At 45.3% G+C, this 21,289-nt stretch overlaps 1 protein-coding gene across 1 annotated transcript in view; it reads left to right on the top strand.

The window, feature by feature from the left end:
- The window catches only part of KIAA1217 (KIAA1217 ortholog), a 278,647-nt gene that overhangs the window by 213,137 nt on the left and 44,221 nt on the right, over nt 1–21,289 (top strand). Inside the window, 2 exon segments of the mRNA XM_032474159.1 lie at nt 4,193–4,264; nt 4,266–5,026. Of these exon segments, the coding sequence (XP_032330050.1) occupies nt 4,193–4,264; nt 4,266–5,026 (833 nt within the window).

The raw sequence follows: 21,289 nt of genomic DNA on the forward strand, positions 1-21,289 counted from the left end.
ATTTTGCCAAAGGCTTCCAGCCTCTTCATCACCCGTATCGAGAGAGACATTCAACCTTCGATTACCTGTTCTATCATAGTTGTGTGCTTGTATTCACCTCCACTGTGGGTAACTCAGCTGGACAGTGATTCAGTGACCCTATTGGATGCTGGCAAGATTATTTTGAAGTGGATAAGGCAGGTCTGATACACAGCATTATCATCAGGTACATGGTGCTGATTGCTCATGGCTAAACCCATCCTCATTGGCTGAGGTCTCATTCTGGCTGCGTGGTACCTACGCCATGCTGGCTACTGATGTTCAATATTTTGACTATCACTCGCATCCCCCACATGAATGCACAGCATGTCTCAATTATTGTTCATTCATTATTACATTTCCTTATGAGTTCATCTGTACATGACACTCAGAAAGTCTGGTGAGATTTTTTTTCTAGTGAGTTTTTTGGTGTGTGTTTCATTTTTAACTTTATGTAACTTAATTTCATCTAGTTATATAATGTACCTCCTGACCACTTCTTTTCACATCACCAAACATGTTTTCAAAACACCTATACAGGCTCCTCTGATGCTCTAAAAGAAATTTCCTTGACTTTTCATTAATTAAAATTAACTTTACATTTTTCTTTCATGAATACTTGTTATTCTTCTGGACAGTTCTCTACTCCTAGGAATATTGATATTTCTTTATACTCTCTTGCCAGAAAAGTTGGGGGGACGGTGGTTCTCTGTGTGTTCATTAGGGTCAGGAGCCCTCAAATCAAGATATGATGTGAAGCCAGATACGGAGGGAAAAGAGAACAAGGAATCGTGACTAATCCTGTTAGGATTACTGTTCATTAAATGGATTACAGGCATTTCAAACCCTATTCTTTTTTTTTTTTTTTTAGAATTAATAACAGTAATAACAATAGTACTTACCATTTGTTGCACCTGATTGGCCTTGAGTACCATGGGATACTATATGCAGTGGCTTGTTTGGATTTATCTTTACGTTTGTTTGGGTTGATTTTGGCATCGTGTGGCCCGATTAGGTGGGGAATTTGGGTTGATTTTGGCATCGTGTGGCCCGATTAGGTGGGGAATTTGGTCAAATATGCGTTGCTGGCTGAGCCAGTCCTGTCTTGTATTTACCACCTGCGAGGCCCTGCATTGCTAACACTAAGCCAGACCTTTCTTTTCATTGAGCCCTGCATGGAGGAAGACAGGGTGGGTGGGAGAGGTATACATAGAGGATCTGTGTTGATCTACTGCAGAAACCCTGGCTATATGGTTGATCCAGCCATTCTGGAATGAGAAATCGGCTATAGGGAAGGAGGGTATAGCTCAAGTGTAGAGCACACGCTTAGCATGCATGAGGTCCTGGGTTCAATCCCCAGTACCTCCTCTAAAAGTAATTAAACCTAATTATCTCAAAAAAAGATTGCCTGACAATTGGGTATAGGCCTTGGGCATGCCCTCCTGGTCTAAGGCCCTGAGCCCCTGAGCCATGAGGGCTGCGTGGGCTGGAGCATCTGGGCTGGGCCAGTGTGGAGTGGACACACCTGTAGTGCTTGTCAACCTTGACCTCAGCCTAAGTGTGACTCCACAAGGGCTAGGAACTGGGGAGAAGGTCCCAGGTGTGAGGACAGCTTGAGGATATCCCAAGTCTGGTTTACAGGGGGAGGACAAACTAGCCTGTTGTTGGGGGAGTGTGTGCATGTGCTGGGGAGGTGGGGTTAGTGGAGATAAAACTGTAATTTCGAGTGAGGAGCTTGCATACTCGGGGATCCCCTGAGGGGACTGAGGAGCCAGTTCGATAGTGCTGGCTGTACATTACAGTACAGGTAATGTACCCCTCAAAGGGCCCCTTTTTTGGCTCCATATTTGCCTTTAGCTTGCGTTTTTTGTTGACCACTTCTATGCTAAAACCCGCTACAGTATATAAAGGCCCCAGGTCAGAGATTCTGCACTGCTGGATCCTTCTAGAGACAGGATGAGGGAATCATGAGAGTCCGGCCGGCTCATTCCTGCATTCTCATTACAAGATGCACACAAGAATGTGTCCCTGCAGGGCCGGAAGTTCCCCTCAAGGGCAGGAGCTTCTGGGGCTTGTTTAGAACTTAGTCCTAGAAGCATGCTTGGTTCTCAGCAAGTGCTTGATAAATCACGTTCACCACATGAATAAATGTTTAAGATAAGCAATCAGCATGCATTCAGGGCATTGGGCCCTGCTTCCTTTACAACCATCATCTATTACGTCTTTTTCTTCTCTCTTTCCCGTCACCCACACCATGAGTCTCTCAGGAGCCCATTTCCTCTCCTCCGTGCCCCTACCTCACCCACCCCCAACCATTTATGCTCTCCTTATCCGTCTGTCACATCTTCCAGAAGCCCGTGTGGGAAGGTGACAGCACAATTAGAACTTGAAGATGGGCTTGGGAGGTCCCATTGGATGCCCATCCCCTTCCTTGTAGCTGTTTGGAGAATCTCAGTAAGCAAGACCCTCTTGGGCTTTGATCAAAACAAAAAAAGTATCAGAAATTCACATCCTGAGTTGATTTGTATTTTTTAATTCTGCCCCTTGGTAAATACAATAGTGCGGTTGCAAATTACTATCCTGTTTTCCCATTAACTTGATTCTTTTTTCAATTGAGATCTAATTGACATATAATATTGTATTAGTTTCAGATGTACAACCTAATGGTTCAATATATGCGTATGTTGCAAAAGAATCACCACAGTTAGTCTAGCTGACATCCATCACCACATATAGTTACAATTTTTTTTCTTGTCATGAGAACTTTTAAAATCTGCTCTCATCAACTTTTGAATACATTATTATTAACTATAGTCACCATGCTGTACATGACATCCCAGGACTGATGTATTTTATAACTGCAAGTTTATATCTTTTGACCACCTTAACCCATTTCACCCCCCTGTCCCCGCCCGCCCCAGGCTTCACCTCCTGCAGCTGGCAACCACCCATCTGTTTCCTGTATCTATGACTCTTGGGTCAATTCTTGAGTCATTGTTTCTTCTAAAGGAGAGCTGATGGGAGACCTTGGGTGGGAGGGTCCCCACTCTCCTGAACTGGGGGTCAGGACACAGCCCAGAAGTCACTGCTGCCTGGGCGAGAAGTACGGGGCTCACGATGGCCTGTCCCCACACACTCCTCATCATCACACGGCAGCCCCAGAGGGCGGGATTCTTCCCTCTTCTCTTCCTTATGGTCCCCACTGTGAGTTTGCTGCCAATTGCACTGTTACCTACTGAATCATTACTTCCTCCTGACCTCTTGGGTGGAGCTGATTTCTCACGGGCTCAAGTAGAGAGTTGGCAGATCAGTGGAACTTCCCTCCCAGTTTTTCCCACTTGTATCCTTTCCTCCTGTGGCCATGCCCCTACATTGTATCAGTTTGGAAAAACAGGTAAGGTGTTTACTATCTGTTTTCCAGGGCTAACACCAGGAAAATGTGCTTGGGATGAGCTTTAGAAAACCTAATTTTAGCATTTTTGATACATTAAGACTCCCATAGTTTCTTCTTGTCTCTAAGAAGCTGTGACCTCAGTATCTAAACCCCTGCAGTCTTTTTCCCTCACAATCCCCAGTGTTCAGCCCTCTATCAGGGGCTGACATTCATTTCTGTGGTTGCTGTGACAAATCACCACAAACACAGTGGCTTAAGACACCACAAATTTGTTATTTTCCAGTTGTGGAGTTCAGAAGTCCAGAATGGGTCTCACCGGCCAGTATCAAGGTGTTGGCAGTGCTGCCCGCCCGCTGGAGGCTCTGGGGAGAATGCCTTTCCTTGCCTTTTCCAGCTTCTGGGGCTGCTGTGTTCCTTGGCTCCTGGCTCTCTCCTCCTTCTTCAGAGTCAGCAGTGTAGCATCTTCCCATGTCTCTGATTCTGCATCTGTCATCACATCTCCCGTGATGCTGACCCTTCTGCCTCTTTCACGTATAAGGATCCTTGTGACAACACTGGGCCCACCTGGATAATCCAGGATAATCTTCCCATCTCAACATCCTTAATAAAGGACACCTGCAAAGTCCGATTGCTGTGTAAGGGAACATGGTTCCAGGGATTAGGGTGTGGACGTCTTACAGAGGCCACTATTCATCCTACTTCATCAGAGAAGCCCCACCAAGATGTCTCTAAAAACATGAATATCGAAGCAGATTTTCTAATTTCTCTTTTCATTTTCAGATGCAGAGAGAAATTGTTTATGCCAGAGGAGATGGGCCGGGTGCCTCTCGACCCGGACCCACAGCCCATCCATCCCCACGCCATTCCAAATTCTCCGCCGTCCACTCCTGTGCCCCATTCCATGCCTCCCTCCCCATCCAGAATTCCTTACGGGGGCACCCGCCCCATGGTTGTTCCTGGTAACGCCACCATCCCCAGGGACAGACTCTCCAGCCTGCCTGTCTCCAGATCCATCTCCCCCAGCCCCAGCGCCATCCTGGAAAGGAGAGACGTAAAGCCGGATGAAGACTTGAGCGGCAAGAACATGGCCATGTACCGAAACGAGGGATTCTATGCTGATCCCTACCTTTATCACGAGGGACGGATGAGCATAGCCTCTTCGCACGGCGGGCACCCGCTGGATGTCCCCGACCACATCATTGCGTATCACCGCACAGCCATTCGGTCCGCAAGTGCTTACTGCAACCCCTCTTTGCAAGCGGAAATGCACATGGAGCAGTCACTGTACAGGCAGAAATCAAGGAAATATCCAGAGAGCCACTTGCCTACTCTGGGCGCCAAAACGCCCCCGGCCTCTCCTCACCGAGTCAGTGACCTGAGGATGGTGGATCTGCAGGCTCACCATAACGCCCTGGGGCCGCCCCACACCATGCAGCCTGACCGGGTTTCGCCCAGCCGCCAGGCCTTCAAAAAGGAGCCAGGCGCCTTGGTGTACATTGAAAAGCCCCGGGCCACTCCAGGATTATCCGGGATGGTGGACCTCGGCCCTCCTCTTGTTGAGAAGCAAGTGTTTGCTTACAGCACGGCTACAATACCCAAAGACAGAGACACCAGGTAAGGCGGTGATGGGGGAGCCGAGGGTGGTCCACACCTACATGTGGGTTGTTGAGTTCTGATCTGTGGGAGTCACACCAAGAGAATAGCGTCAGCTGAGCACTAACCTGGAGCAGTGTGCCCTGCAGGCACTGAGGGGGTGGAAACAATGGGATCAGAGGCCCTTCTAAATCTGGTGGTCAAGTCAGGCTGGCCAGTCACCAGGCTAAAGGTAGGCAGGCACCCCAACAAGAATGTGGGTCTACCAGCATCATCATCCGTGTAAGTCTGAGTAATTCGGAGGAAAATTATGATTTTTCAGAAACCATTCAGACAAATCAGTCCAGCGCTGATAGTAATGGATCTCCCACTGAAAGTAAGGAGCGAGTGGTTCAAGGGTTAACTGTTTGAAATGGTAATTCGAGTTTTTCCTTGTAGAGTGCCCTTTTGTTTTCTCATCTGCTTTGGGGAAATGGAAAGAAGGTGTCATTGTCTGTCATCCAGGGTGATAAAATGTGAATTGGCATAAAAATAGAATGGTGTGGATGTAATACTCATTCGGGAGTGGTACTGAGATCAGCAAAATTATTCTAGTGAATGAGATACTCTGGGTATCTAAATTTTTTTTTTAATTTTTGGGGGGTATTTAGGTTTATTTATTTATTATTTTTTAATGGAGGTACTGGAGATTGAACCCAGGACCTTTTGCATGCTAACCACATACTCTAACATTCAGCTATATCCTGCCCCTAAATTTCTTTTTTAATATACATGTTTTTATAATTTACCAGCTCTGAACCTGCCTACTACATCTTGAAAACCCTCCAAAGTTCATATAGTAATAGAAAAGCTAATTTTTTTTTTGTCGAAGTGTAGTTGATTTATGATGTGTGTTAGTTTCTCGTGTACATCAGAGTGATTCGGTCACGTACACATACACATACACGTTCTTTTTCCTATTCTTTTTCATTGTAGTTTATTACAGGGAAAAACTAATTTTGGCAGAGGGAATTTCCCTGGCCTGAATTGGTTGAAGAAAGCCAACATAATAATTATAATCACAAAAATCTAGTCAAAGAAATGAGTCGAAAAGAGGTGAAGCATTTGGCCTGTTGTCCTAGAGGGACTCAGAAGGGGCATGAAAAACACAAATCAGATATTCAGCCACTCAGTACTTTATTGGAACTGCTGCTCCCTCCTCCTCACCAAAAATGATAATATCACTTACTATTACATAGCGTCATGAGAAGGAAGGCCAAAATTGTGACTGGAATGTGAGTTGTATATCTTACCATCTTCCTTATCACACAAATCAGAAAGCTCTGTCCTCACTGGCAGAACATTATCATGAAGGGGCCACAGTCACAGAAGAAAGATTCCAGGAAGGTGGAAGGCAAAGAAATGTGGAAGTTTAGGGACCATTAATGCACCAACAAATTGTAACCCTCTCACACAGCTGAAAAACAAACAAACCAGCCAGCAACAGTGACTGGCTGGATTATGCAGGACTTAAAAATTTAACAATCAGAAAACGGTGTTCATTCTCTCCTTTCTGAAGTCCCTAGGAAGTGAAATTCTAAGAATCAAAGAAAAAGATGCTTCTTGTGACCATAGAAAGCTGAGGGTGTGGAATGAATACTGAGGCTCATTGGAGCAAATAGAGGAACTCTCCCAAGACGTGCCTTAAGGGGAGGAAGCCTGCACCCTGTGCTTCTAAGAAAGGGTGCAGCTTCCGCTGCAGTGGGCTGTGCAGGGCTGGTTGGGACATGCCTGTCACTGATAGGGTGGGACTTCGAGTCATAAGAATTTAGTCCAGGGAACAATAAAAACTCTCCATCTCCAGGGCCAGAATCCATCCTCCCTGCCATCCCTGCCGACCCCCATGCCTACCCACCTTGTGGGTAGAAGTGGATTGTGAGCTTGATTCCACCTTGTAGCACATTAAGCCATTCACACCTTGTTGGCCAACGATGGCACATTTTGGCCAATGATGGTGTCTGGCTTCTCCCTTAGCACCTAGTTCATTGTCATGTGAGCTTGATGTATGTTCCCACGTGTCTGTAACTGAACATCATTGAACACAGTTCCCAGGATAGGGTTATGGGCGGGACCAAAATGAAGGACCCTCTGCTGACGTGTGGTCACCTCTGTACTGCTCCCAGGTCAGAGTCTTGAAGAATTTTAGCCTGAAGCAGCATCAGTATTTTTTCGAAGCCTCTGCTTCCTTGGAGTTTTCTGTGTTCTACTGAGGCTCAGAAAATGCTGTGGATTTCTGTCTTACGTGTTAGAAACTCCTTTTAGAAAATCCAAATTATCTTATTTCTAGAATAATGAGTATTTGAAAAGTGACTAAAAAGATTAATGCTCACCTAAAATATACTGTCATGACCACTACCATATTCTGACGTATGGTTGTAATTTGGTTACTTGTTTGGTTGTAATTTGGAATATAATTTTACATTTTTGATTTTTTTTCGTTCCTGTAAATGTGAAATAGCAGAGGTTGAATTTTATCTCACATCTTGCAGAGGTGTTTCCTCACCTGTTCATCAGGTTATCTCCAGAGGATGGAGTTGGTGGAACTGGGGTGTGTGTGTATACACAGATAGGTTAGCTTCCCTTCTCCAGCAGCCCTAGACAGACAGACAGACAGATGGACACACACACACACACACACACACTTCTCTACATTTAGAGTTTCTGTTACTGAAACATCTAAACATCCCCACTAATTCAACCCAGGCACATGACAAAAGTATATAAAGAGTGATTCTCCCCATTCCTGGGCATATATTCAGGGAAAACTATAATTTGAAAAGGCACATGCACCCCAGTGTTCACAGCAGCACTGCTTACAATAGCCAAGACACGGAAACAACCTAAATGTCCATGATAGATGATTGGATAAAGAAGTTGTATATATTTACAGGGGAATACTACTCAGCCATAAAAAAGAATGAAATAATGCCACTGGCAGCAACATGGATGGTCCTAGAGAATATCACAGTAAGTGAAGTAAAAGTCAGGAAGAGAAAGAGAAATATCATATGATATCACTTATATGTGGAATCTAAAAATGTGACACAAATGACCTTATTTATTAAACAGACACAGACTCACAGACATAGAAAACAAACTTCTAATTACTAAAGGGGAAAGGAGGAGGGGGAGGGATAAATTAGGATTTGGGGATTAGCAGATACAAACTACTATATATAAAACAGATAACAAGGTCCTAATGTATAGCCCTGGGAACTATATTCAGGGAACTATATAAATATCTTGTAATAGTGTATAATGAAAAGGAAAATATATGTATGGGGGAGAGGGTATAGCTCAGTGGTAGAGTACATGCTTAGCATGCACTAGGTCCTGGGTTCAATCCCCAGTCCCTCCACTGAAATAAATAAGTAAATAAACCTAATTACCCTCCAAAACAAAAATTAAGTAAATAAAATATTTTTTAAAAAAGAATGTATATGTATGCATAACTGAATCACTATGCTGTACACCAGAAAGTAGCACGACATGGTAAATGAAATATACTTCAATTTAAAAAAAAGAATGATTCTCTAGTAAAAGGAACTTAAGTCTGGACATTTTGCTCTCAGCACTCCCACCCACCACCGCATTGTTACCTGGACAGGTCAGAATGTGGAACAAAGTAAGAAATGCCCCACTCGCCATCTTCCACTACAGTTCTGCACTCTTTTAGACTGCTTGATGACTAGGCTGAAATGTGGCACTGCTGAGTAATACTGGGTAATATTATAAGAAGAAGAATGACACTGTCATTTATTGAGAGTTGTTTATGGGCCAAACACAACACAAAGCAGTTTCTATACATCATATGCTGTAACCCATCATGACAACCCAGTGAATCCATACTGTCATCATCCCTATTTTACAGATGCAGAAACTGAGCTCAGAGAGGTTAAGTAACTCGTCCAAGGTCACAAAGCCAGTAAGTGAGATAGAATGTCCAGGTGCTTTAAGGAATCCATACCCTTTCCCACACCGTGCAGTGTTCTTCCTGGTGAGTGAGAACTATTAGCCCTGCCTTCACCCAGCAGAGAAGCGAATTCAGGAGTGAATTCTAAGCATTTCAGCCAGGACTAGATGCTAAGTAGCTGCTCCGAAAAGACATTTACAATCATAAACATGGTCGAATTTGCATAATTATGCTGCTAAATATATACATGTCATTTAAAATGTAACTGCCCTCGCTAATATATTAGCACAATTATGCAGAAATAGGGGAAGAAAGAAGAGAACATTCTTTGTAGATTTTATTTTGAAAAGAAAATGAATGTGAGCACCATGTGAAAGAAAATTTTTAAAAACAAGAACGCCAGAAACAATTACTCTAGCACAAAATTATAGTCCATTGTTACACCTATGCTGTGGTGTTATTTTAGATATATGTAATCTGTACAAGTATTTTTAAAAGTCTTCAACTCCTAAAAGTCTCAACTTTAGGAATACAGGGTCAAAAATAAACTTCAGGAATAAAGCACCAAACCAATTTCTTTTGCAGTTTCATTATATTAAAAAGCAAATAAATCTGTGAGTGCTTTTCTTGCATATAAAACTCTCGTGAAATTTTACATCTAAGATGTGAAGCTACAAAAACACAGGAGGGTGACTGAGAAATCTATAGACATGATTCCTTTCTGGGGATTGCTGGATTCACATAGTCTTCAGAAAACCACTTCTATGAAGTAGCCCAATAACAGTGGGATGTTCGAAATCAGAGAGAAATTTTTTCTTTCTTATCTGTACTCAGGAAACTTCCAAAGGCAGCTTTTTTTTTTTTAACATGAGTTTATATAACAGTTCTATTGACTTGAAAATGAGCTAAAGACAAAGTAATTTCATCTTGATTCTTGAACTTAGTTCATATGTGCCTTGATTTAATTAATCTGGCATCTCCTTTCTTATGAAGATACTTCCACAAAGCATCTAGTGATGACAGGTTATATATAGGAGATCTGGAAAAGCTAGTGTAGAACATATATGATGGTGGCATTCTCCTCCTAAGGTGGCCAAGGACTTTGGGGTAGAAGAGCAGGTTACAACTGCTCTGACCTTCAGCACAGTACAGGATGGTACAGTTATTCCCTTGGTATCCATAGGTGATTGATTCCAGGAGCCCCCGTGGGTACTCAAACCCAAGGATGCTCAAGTCGATCTGCAGTTGGTTCAATCTGGGGAAGCAAAACCCTCGGATATGGCGGGCCGACTGTAATTCTCACCTCCAAGATTCTAGAAAGAAAATGATCTTGAGCAGTGAGGTGGTTTTACCCGGATGATTTCCTTTCAACAAGGACTCCAAGAAAAGCATGGGTCCCTGTGACTGTGAGGCTGTTCTCGAAGGAGATGGTGTGTGGCAGATGACTTAAGGCAGGAGGCTCTGTCTTCTCTAGGTTATAAAATTACTTCATTAAACAGCATCGTTATCCCTATCCATGGAACATAAAACAGCCCTTAAGAATTGTAAAACTCTAGGACATTTATGTTTTGCTCTTTTCTGTTTATAGTTTAGCTCATATAATGTGTGAACCGTCTCCATCAAAATAACACTCGAAATTCGAGGGTGCTCATTGCAAAGTGACTAATAGCTCTCCTTCCAAATGTATAACAGAGTCCTCCTAATGTTGTATTTTTCAAGACATGGTAAACTTGAACTGAGATCATATTTTTTACACTATTCTGCACCTGCAGTAGCTCAATTCAACAAAAAAAAAGTCAAGAATCCACATGGAGCAAATGCTTGCCCCATCGGAGCACCTGTATCTGGAGGAAGAGAAACCACACGAGATCTGCTATGATTTCTAAGGCATCACAGATTTTCTCAGAAAGAAGGGGGAAGAAAATTTCTGTGCACAGAAGGAAGTCTGCATGCTCACGGGTAGCTTGGGTCTGTTCCTAATCATCTGACACCACTTTCTCATTTTATGAGGATTAAGTGTTACCATGTTGGTGCCTTTGAGGGATAGGGTGCAGCCTTGGTTTACCCGTTGTCTGAGTAAAAGTCTAAATCCATATTTGTGTCATTTCAAAAAATGTTCCCAGTGACTGGCAGACCTTTGAAGATTCTCTAAACTGTGCCATAAATCCCACTGGTGAGATGAGTCTGAATGATTGGAAGAGCATGGTTAATTTTTCCTCTTCCTGAACGTATCATCAAAAGTGAGCCATGTCTGGTATCTCCTAAGTAGTTAGACTTGGGATCTTTCTAGAGCAAAGTTCCTTAACTTCTGCCTCTTGATATCAGTGGCCCGTCCTGTGCATCATGGGATGTTGAACAGCATCTCCAGCCTCTACCGCACCAAAGGCCAGTAGCAAACTCCCCTAAAATGCTACTCCAGTCGTGATGACCAAAGATGTCTCTAGATGTCAGCAAATGCTGTCAAATCAAAAACATGGGCCTTGATGATTATCACCTCAAATCTGCCCTTTACTTTACCTCTTGATCAAGCAGTTTCATTATTATTAGAACTTGCTGTTGGGACCTTTGGTTCAATCAGCCTGCGATCAGCCATTTATTGAGAGGCAGTAAGGTGCAGTGTTTATGAACACGCCTGGTTGTTCCAGATTGCCTAGGTTCAAATCCCTGTTCTGACACTTGCTAGCCATTGGAAACTGACAGATCACTGTGTTTTGCTCTGCATCCATTTGCTCCTCTGTAAAATAGAGACACTGGTAACACCAACCTCATAGGATGGAACATCTCATTGCAATTAAGTGCCTTGTGCCGTGCCTGGCACAGACAAAGTGCTGGAGAGCTCCCACTTTGACCAAAGCAGTCTACCCAATGCTCCTAAACCCAGAGGTGAATACACAGAGATGGTGCAGACAAAGGACTGTGCCAGACAGAGCAGAGAGACAAATGGTCAAATATAATACCAGGGGGAACATAAAGCAGGTGGGGGGTGGGTGGGAAACATAAGTAAGTGCACAGAGGATGGAATTAGCTGGGGTTAAAGATTCCAGTTACAATGTTGAGAATATCAAAGCCACTTTTAAATCCATTTCGGAAGGAGGGGGTGTGTTGCACATTTTCTTGGGTCCAGGAGCAAAGAGACAAGCCAGGATAAGGCTTTTTTTTTTCCTTAATGAAGGGACTGGGGATTGAACCCAGGACCTGGTGCACGCCAAGGACGCGCTCTACCCCTGAGCCCTAGCCCCCAACTTAATGGCGTCTCTTTAAAATTGCACCTGAGCTGTATGGTGGATGCTAAGGACACTTAGCCAGGTAGAGCTGAAATTATTAGGTTATCAGATGCCTGTTTTGATGCCTAACGGTGCCTGACTGACGCAGCTGGTGTCTGAATTGCTTTCCCGTGTAGCTCTAATTAGGGATCAATGAGTGTTTATTGAGCTCCTCTTTATGTGCTTAGCTGTGGACTGGATGCTTTGCAGGATACAAAGAAACTTTGATGTGTCCCCACCTGCAAGGAATATAAACTGGGAAGACAGTCATAAAACATTAAAGGCATGATGCGAACGTGTAAGCGATGCTGCGGTTAAAGGACAGGAGGCTTCTGAGCTACGAAATGCTTACTAAACCACTGCTTTTCAGGAACAACCACAATAAGATTTCATTCTTAGGTGATGCCCAAGGGTGCTCTTGTCACCCTAGGAATGGCAGTGTCTCCTGGCGAAGCGGAGAGAAGGGAGGAGGCCATGCAAGCCACTGAGGGGGAAAGTGCCTTTCCCTGAGGCTGCAGCTCTGGGGGAGGTCTGTTCCCAGCATCTCCAAGTTCAGCTGGAAAGTCAGGACACGTTTTCCTTGAAAACAATGAGGAACAATGAACAGACTAACAATACACTGTAGGTTGAAGAGGCTTCCGTGGGCCAGCTGGAAATCCAACCACAGTTCATTCCAAGTTCTAAACAATGGAAGTAGAAGAAAACTTTTCAATCACAAGCTTGCCATAATTTGGGGACGGCTTGTACATAACTAATTCCAAAGAAGTGATACAGACAGTAATTGCTGTGAATTCACAAAAGGGAGTACTTTCCTGAACTAAGGCTGATCTGGGAGCTTTCATGAGAATGCTGAGTTGGCCTCGAATTTAAGGAATTTACATAATGGAATGAAAGGATGCCATTTGGAAAGACAGACTGATCTCTCTCCAAAATTTGCTATATTTCTACCATTATGCTACCTATAAAAATGAGAGCCAGATGTCATGTTTTGCCAGTCTCCAAAATCAAACTGGTGCTGATACATTAATTACTACTTCATTCATAGGAATATAAATTCATAGTGAAATAATATTTGCTAGTCTTTCCTTAGGCTGCTGAGTTTAGTCAGAGCTGTTTGATAAACATGATATTCAACCAATATGAAGATTATGGTTGATAGCCGTGCTATGAAGCATAGCCCTTCTCTTTACACAAGGGATAGTCCATCAGAAATACCAGTGGAATGACTGTCACAAGGTCTGTCACCAGTTTCTTAAAATGGGAAGGCCATCATCTGTCACTAATTAAGTGAAATTAAAATGCACCCCTGTATCTCCTTTGAATATTCACGAGGTGCTGTCAAATGCCTTAGACCTGAAACCCAAAACTCAACCAGAGTAACCTAAATTCTGTGAGATTCAGACAAGCCCCTTTCCTTGCCGACTGGAGCCTCTTTCTTCAAAGAGAAGAGGAATAGATGTTCAGGTACAGGTTGAGCCTCCTTGAAAATCGGCAAGATGAACTCACCGCAGAGTCAAATGTGGCTGCTGCCCAGCCTGAAGGTGGGGCTCGTCTAAGTGCCCAGACGGCCCAGCAGCTGGATGGTCCTGGGCTGTCGAGATGTCCCGGCCATTCAGTGGCTCTTGTGGTTAGTTGACCTGCTGTCTGGCGGAGTTCACGGAGGTTTCACGTGTCCTTATTTGAATTAGGGACTTTATTTTTCATGAATGAAGTGATTCAAAATTATAGCCAGGGTGAAGCATTAATTCAAACTTTCCAAAAAAATTGCAGGTCTTAAAAACATCTGCATTGACTCTTACAGGGCCAGTAATGCCTCCTCTCTCTCTGTCCGTCTTCAGAGCTGAAGGGATCCAGTTTCTTAATTGCTGACTTTTAGAAGGAGAAACACACAGGACATTTCCCAGAGGACAGATGACTGCCACTCCTCTGGTCAGATGATGTTTCACTATTATGCGGTCTTGATTTTTTTTTTTTTTTTTGTCTTTAAAGGGAGTGTATTTTCACTCCTCCAGCAGGCACAGGTCTCTAAGAAGACACACTTTTTTAAAAAAAGAAAGAAAGGCCAGGTATAGGAAATGCTTTCCTTCTGAGAGTCTTTACCCTATTTCTTTGGAGTCCCCCCCTGAGATTTCCCAGATCAGACGCAGGTGGGAGGGGAGGGTCACGTAAGAGACCATCTCCCAGGAGCCTGCGCCACATTGCCTCCTTGGGAGATAAATGGCAGGCCCCTATTCAGGTCGCCAGAATACAAACACAGCTATTCATACTGGTTTGTAACTGCACCAAAGAAAAAAATGAGAGAGAGATGTCACTTCCAGAGCAGGAATATGAAAAATTGCCCTCAAGGAAGAGAAAGAAAATGCAAAGTAGGTGATTTCATAAGGCAGGGTGTATAGGCTTGCCCTGGGGAGAGAAGGCTCTCGTCACCCAGAAGTAGGGCCTCACCCCAGACGGTGGGTGAGTCACAGGGAGGCAGCCCTGAGCCCAGAGCCATGCTGGGAGCACTGGGTGGGCGGGGTAGGGGGAGGCCAACCAGCCATTTCCTTAGACCCTACCTCAAGAATAACCCTCAGCGTCCCTGGTGTAACCAGGAGACGGCAGCTGGGACTTCCCAAGGGTTCTGTTGAAGTGAAAATAGGTGTGAAGTCCCTTTGTGACCTGGGAAGTTCTCCATTAAGAAAAGACCTTTGGCACACACCACCCAGGAGCCACAGCCCCTTTGCACAGAGGAGCCAGCGGGGTGCGGGCCCTTTGGGGACTGCGCGTCCTTGTGGTTGACTCGGGACTGCATTCTGGTCTCACCCGGAACAGCCTGCCTGGAAAGTAGGTTGTGAAACAGATTCCAGGCAACCTGGAGCTTCCCCCAGTGCGGCTGCCCTGCTGGGCAGGACCCCGTCCGCGCGTTGGAGTCGGTGATCATGCCCATCGGGGGCACAGGCCCGGGGGTGGCTAAGCTTTGCCCGACCTGCAGGGCTGGCCACGCCTTTTTTTCCCCCCTTTCTTTTTGCTTCAGTCAAAATCATCAAACCAGAGTGGGAAGGAAACTGTGGGGTTTTAAAAAGTTCTCTCCAACCAGAAAATTGTGTGAGTCTAGAATTCTGTGCCTGGCAGGATTTCAGGTGCGGTGTCCACCAGGGAGTGGGGTCGGGAGAACGGGCACCTCTGTTTAACTAGGGGTGGGGGCCGTCGGGGGCGGGCCCTGTTTCCTCTGTGTGCCGAGTTCACTCAGCCTCTCCCATCCCCTCCATGGGCCCGTTCGCTGGCTTCCTGTGTTTGAACTTGCTGGGACTTTCTTCCCTCCGGGGTTTTGCGTCTGCGCCTGCCCTGCCTCGTGCACCCTCCCACCCGCGTCTGCCTGCCTGGCTCCGCCCAGCCGCAGGGCGCCGGTCAAAGGCCATCAGCTCAGCGAGGCCTTTTCCAGCCATTGTATTTGAACTTGGAACACCTGCACGCACACACACACACACCCCTAAGCACACCCCTACGCACTCACACATAATGGTATAATTAATATATTACAAGTAATATAAACAAACAATACGCGTATATTTATATATTTACATATAGACTCCCCCCCCCTTTTTTTTTTTTTACTTATTTTGTCATACCTTTATCCTCACCCCCGGGATGTAAGTTCCACTAGGAAAAGACCGCTGTTTTAGTCACCGCACTGTCCCCAGCAGTGAGAACTGTGCCTGGGATAATCAATGCCAGAAAAACAGTCGTTGAATGAATGAAGTTGAAGGGATCAAAGGAAACCTTCTGCGTCCATACGTGTTGCAGGTTGTCATGTGATGGGACAGGTGTTTGCTCCTCTGCCCCCTTGGCCCGCGTCCCTGCAGGAGGACAGCCCAGTGGGGCAGGTAAGGCGGCTGCTACCCTAGTTTGACAGTGGAGGACACTGAGGCTCGGAGACATGGTTTGTCACGCTGATTTGGGTGTCCCCTCGGATGTCTGTTGGTCAGCTCGGCATGTCCAAAAGGAACTCCGGTCTTCCCATCTCAAGTGTGACAGCTTCTTGCATCCGTCACTCAGGCCGAAAGCCTTGGTGTCTCGTTGATACTGTCTCTCCCACCCAACACTGGACACCCGAGAACGCTATCAGCTCTCTGCCCAGAGATGCCCCAACTCCCGCTATTGCTCTCAACCTCACGGCCACCACACTGGCCCAGCCACGACAGCTCTCACCTGTTCTGCCGCCATGGCCTCCTCTGTAGTCTCCCCACTCTGTCCCTGCCCACCTGCTGTCTGTTCTCAGCAGAGAAGCCAGAGTGATCTGGTTAAAATGCTGGCCCCTTGGTGTCCCTCCTTGCTCACATCTCCACGGTGACTCCCACCACATCAGGGTCAAAGCCAGAGCCTCCTAAAATGACCTACAGGTGGGGAGAATGGACTTCCCAGTTGGACTGGGATGACTCCAGTTCATCTCTGCGTCCTTCTGCAATAATCAGTAGCTCCTCCTTTCACTTTCAAAAGTACCCTGGTTTGGAAGGTAAACTGTATGACCCCCGCCCCCATAATCCCTGACGAGGTTGGCCCTCTGCTGCCTTTCTGACACCTTCATTAACTCCACTCCAGGCACACTGGCCCCCAGCTGCTCCCCAGCCCAGCCAAGCATGCTCCTGCCTTGGACGCGTGTATCTGCTCCTCCCACAGCCTGGAACATTCCTCCAGATAATACACATGGCTTGCTCCGTATCTTCCAATGGGCCTTTATTCAAAAATCACTTTCTCAGTGAGGTCCCCTCTGGTCACCCCATCTAACATCTTAAATCCCCTTCCTATCTCCCTTCTGGCTTTTGTTGTTCTCCTTCTTGACATTAGTGTCCAAGGTTAATTATTCATTCTGCACATTATCAGTAGGGCGTAACCTCCTCGTGTGCAAGGATTTCTGTCTGCTTGTTCACTTCCATCCCCAGCACCCAAACACTGCTGGATACACAGGAAGTGCTCAGTAAACATCTATTGAATTAATGGATGAAAGAACGTTCCCCTCACTGTAAGTAATGGAGTCAGAGCACAAGCCTGAGTTAATTCCTGGCCTGGGGCTCTGACTTTCATTGACTCTTCCTCAGTCTAATGCTTCTGCTCTTGCCTAGAACTCTCCTTGCTTAGAACTCCATTCTCCCCTCCTCCTTCCCCTTCTCCCTCCAGCGAGATCCTGCCATCCCCCTCCGCCCCGCTCACAAGTCTCCTTTTAGGAGGACTTGCTTTTCACCCGCTGACTGCTCTGGCTCCGGCATCCAGGGGCAATTGACCCCGGAGAGCACGTGCCCCACCCCCGCAGAATCCCGCCTCCTGTGCGCATCCAAGCTCCATCATCTCAGCCCGAGGTCAAGGACAGAGACCCTGGCAGCATCTCCCCTCCGTTGCTATCACGTGCCCACCCTCAGCAGTGACTGTTGAACTGAAGTTGCTGGGAATCAGACATCAGCTGAGGTGCTCTGGGTGAACGCACTGGTCGTTACTATGTGAAGAATTCCTTATTCCGAGAAATGTCGTCATCTCTGTGGTATTTCTCTTCACATCTCAGTATAAATTTTCCTTCTCTCAGTGTCTTGGTGAATTTATGAAGAAAGAGTAGGAATCGCTTTTTTAAAATTTTATATCCTTATAAATGAAGCTCCTTTTTTGCCTCTTTCCTCATGGGTATCATTTAATGTGTCTGTCTTCCTGGATCATAACTAAAATGCTGACCATTCCAGACAGACTCCTTTGGTTTGGGCTTTGCCTCTTCCCTGACTTCGGGAAAACTTGGTTGCCTGATGAGAGGGTTCCCCACTCTATCTCCTTAAAGTGTCACCAAAGGAAATGATGGGGGAAGAAATAGAAGGGACATGAGGACCATTTCTTCTCACCTCTTCCCTTCCTCAGTCGGGAGCAGAGTCAGGCCAGCCGAGGAACAGCAAGGGGGAGAAAGAGGCTGGAAGCCAGAGAATAAGCCAAGACAGTGGAGAACACGTGTGGGGTCCACCGGGTCAGGAGCAAGAAAACTAAAATGAATTTCCAGATAGTATTGATGGCCGGGGATGAAGGGAGTCAGGCCAGCAGGCAGGCAAAGAGCTGGTTTGTGTGAATAAGGGATGGAAGACAGCCAAAGTTTTCTATACTTCAAGAGGAATGTGGTGTTTCCGATCTAGAATGTTTTTACCATATCAAGTAAGAATTTAAGGTCAGCATATGTCTGAAGAAGGGTTTGAGGATCTATGATGCCGAATGTTTGAAAGGGTTATCAGGGAGGATGTTGAAGCTACAAAGGGTGATGGACTGGGGTGTGGTGGACAGGAGGCCAGCTTCCTGCGCTGAAGTCATCCAAGGATGTGAGGGGATTTCCTGGATGCTGGTAGGGGAATTTAAGGATGAGTAATTCATACTCAGAAGCAGGGGAGGTGTTGAGCGGGTGGACAGATGACGGACTGAAGTGGCTAAGGGAAGATAGAACATCCGCCGTCTCATTCTTCATGAGCAGAGGGCAACGGGAGAGGTAGCTGCCTTCGAGGTCAGGGTTATAAATGATACTCCATCATGACCCTGTGTGTGCCCAGTCCTCACCTAAGGACTGAGAATGCAAGGAAAAGCGCAAGATGGGTCATTATCCCGAAAGAGCATGCAGTAGTAGCAGGATGGTGTTGATGCCTACGAAACACTTAGAGGTAGGTGGCATTGTAGGTGTACTGCAGTTACCACCAACTCCATTACTATTTCCTCAATATGTCTAGATGTTTCAATGACAAGTTAAATTTATTGGGCATTTTTGGAAGAATGTCTTTAGTTACACAGCTCTTTCCCCAATAGGTTAACATTGGGCAAAAATAGAACGTTCAGGGCTCACAGTCCTATTTAAAGCTTTACCACAAATTCAGATCATCTGAATTCCAGTGTTCTGTTGAACTCATCTAAAAACAGTGTCTTTAATTACTCTGGGTTTTTCCCCTCATACCCAAGAATCAGGGCATGAGCAAATAAGGGTATAGCCTAGCTTTAAACCTGTTCACTGTTCAGTTCTGGAAAACGCCTTTGGCACTGCCAAGACAAAAGGGTCTTAGTTCACTTAGATTGCGCTCAGAAAAAAAAAAAAAAAAAGGCTTTGTGAAAGGAAGGCACAGCTTAAGGGTAATGATACTTTATTCACTGCTGTGTCCACAGCGGCCTGCATGGCATCTCTAGCATGTGTGCAGTGCTCAGAAATGTTTGTTGATGACCCTTGACCATTGACTGCTTTCCAGAGGGAGAGCAGGAACTGGGAAAAATCACAAAATATTAGAGCTAGAAGTGAATGGCGGACCGAGTAAGTCCTCTCAGAATGCCAGCCCGGTCACTACAGTTGTTACTGACTATCCCGCACCACTGGGTTCCAAAGTTAGTAACTGGTTAGGAAGGTGAATGCAGACGGGGCGCCTAATCCTGTCAGCTAGGTTGGCTGTTTTCAGCCAGCTCCCAGCACTTCCTTGGGATTCATTATAGGGGAATTACCAACCTCATGCCTGCCTTTTAAGAGCCATTAATTTCCTTAGATCCACAATGATAAAGACTTAATTCAGGCTTAATGAGGCCTCGGTCAGTCCAAAGACAAGTACCCAGTCAAGAAATGCTGAAGGTGAAAACTTGAATCAAGAAGGTGTATACAGAGAGTTACTGGCTAAAAACAGCCCCCCAAATGCAGATTTGTTTCTTCCTTCCCTGGACTGCGCGGGCAGAGCGCAGGCCAGGAGCAGCCTGGGTGGTGCTTCGTGATCGCAGACACACGGGCTCACCAGCAAGCTGCTTGTAGCAGCAGGAATTTAATCCCGGGATCAGCACTTTCTCTGGATTGGATTTGAATTTTTATTAATATTATGCTTGGGCCCCGAGAAGATTCATTCAGCCAGGCTGACTTATAACACTAAATGACTAGTTAACCATACATACTAATCACATAAATGTGGTTTATGGAACGATATAAAATGGTTTATGAAATCATTTTCAAACTATCTTTTCAACAATAATCATACCAGCCCTAGAATACCTTAAACCAAGCAATATTGGCAAGAATGAACCTAAACATCTTTAATATTCTGGTGATTATCGTACAAAATTGCCAATGCAATAAAATGACAGGGTCGTTTTAATTTCTCTTCTTCCACTGCATTCCTCTTTTTTTCCCCTTTCACATTAAAATGTACTTCATAACATTTCATCATGGGAGAAGCCTGCGTAAGTTTCCAGTTGCTGTAATTTAGTTAAACCATAAAATTGTTTCCAGATTACCAACCATGAAATGGAAAGACAATCTTATTTATGAATTTATAAATCAGATAATCTCCCGCAAATGAATCCTGAAACCAGAAACACTCTGACGATTAAACAGGAGGGAAAAACTTTTCTCATTATCATGTGTCAAAAGAATTGTATTTTCGTGAAGAGGTCTTGGCCAAGCTGTTGTACACATATGTGCAATCCATGTGTGCGGCACCTGGGGCAGACACTTTTTTCTGGGCAGGGGGAGAGAATTGCTCCCCCTTGACCATCAAGCTTAAGTACACTGAACTCTCGAGGTTCTAACAGATCATGTCTCCTTCCTGGTGGCCCCACTGGTGACACAGCCTGGAGGAAGCCACCCAAGAAGCATCCGTCCCTGTCATCACAGATACAAAAAGGAGAAGCAAATGTGTAGATACCTGGACTGAATGCAGGGCTTTTGCTTGAAAGCATCTGAACCCTCATCCCTGGTAGTTCTGCAGCTACATTCACATCATCCCTGGGGAGTAAGGAGAATGGGTGGCATTTGGAGGTTTTCTTTCTCTACATCCTAAAACCATTGTCTAGGGGAAGCCAAGTACCTAGTGAGCCTTGAAGGATGCCATAGATACATAGGAAGCCCTGTGGATGCACCAGTCTGTGCTGGACCATTCTGCAGTTCTCACTACGGTGATGAATCCATTTAAGATCAATGTCTTGAATTTGGAATGATGCAGGTGCTTTGTTGCAGTTTTTAATGCTGCTGCCCTCCTTTGCTAGACCAGGTAATGAAAGGTGGTAACCAGAGAGGGACCAGAAAGAACACTGACTTTGCCCTGATTAGGACTGTGC

Source organism: Camelus ferus, chromosome 35 (assembly GCF_009834535.1).
Source record: "Camelus ferus isolate YT-003-E chromosome 35, BCGSAC_Cfer_1.0, whole genome shotgun sequence".
NCBI lineage: Eukaryota > Metazoa > Chordata > Mammalia > Artiodactyla > Camelidae > Camelus > Camelus ferus.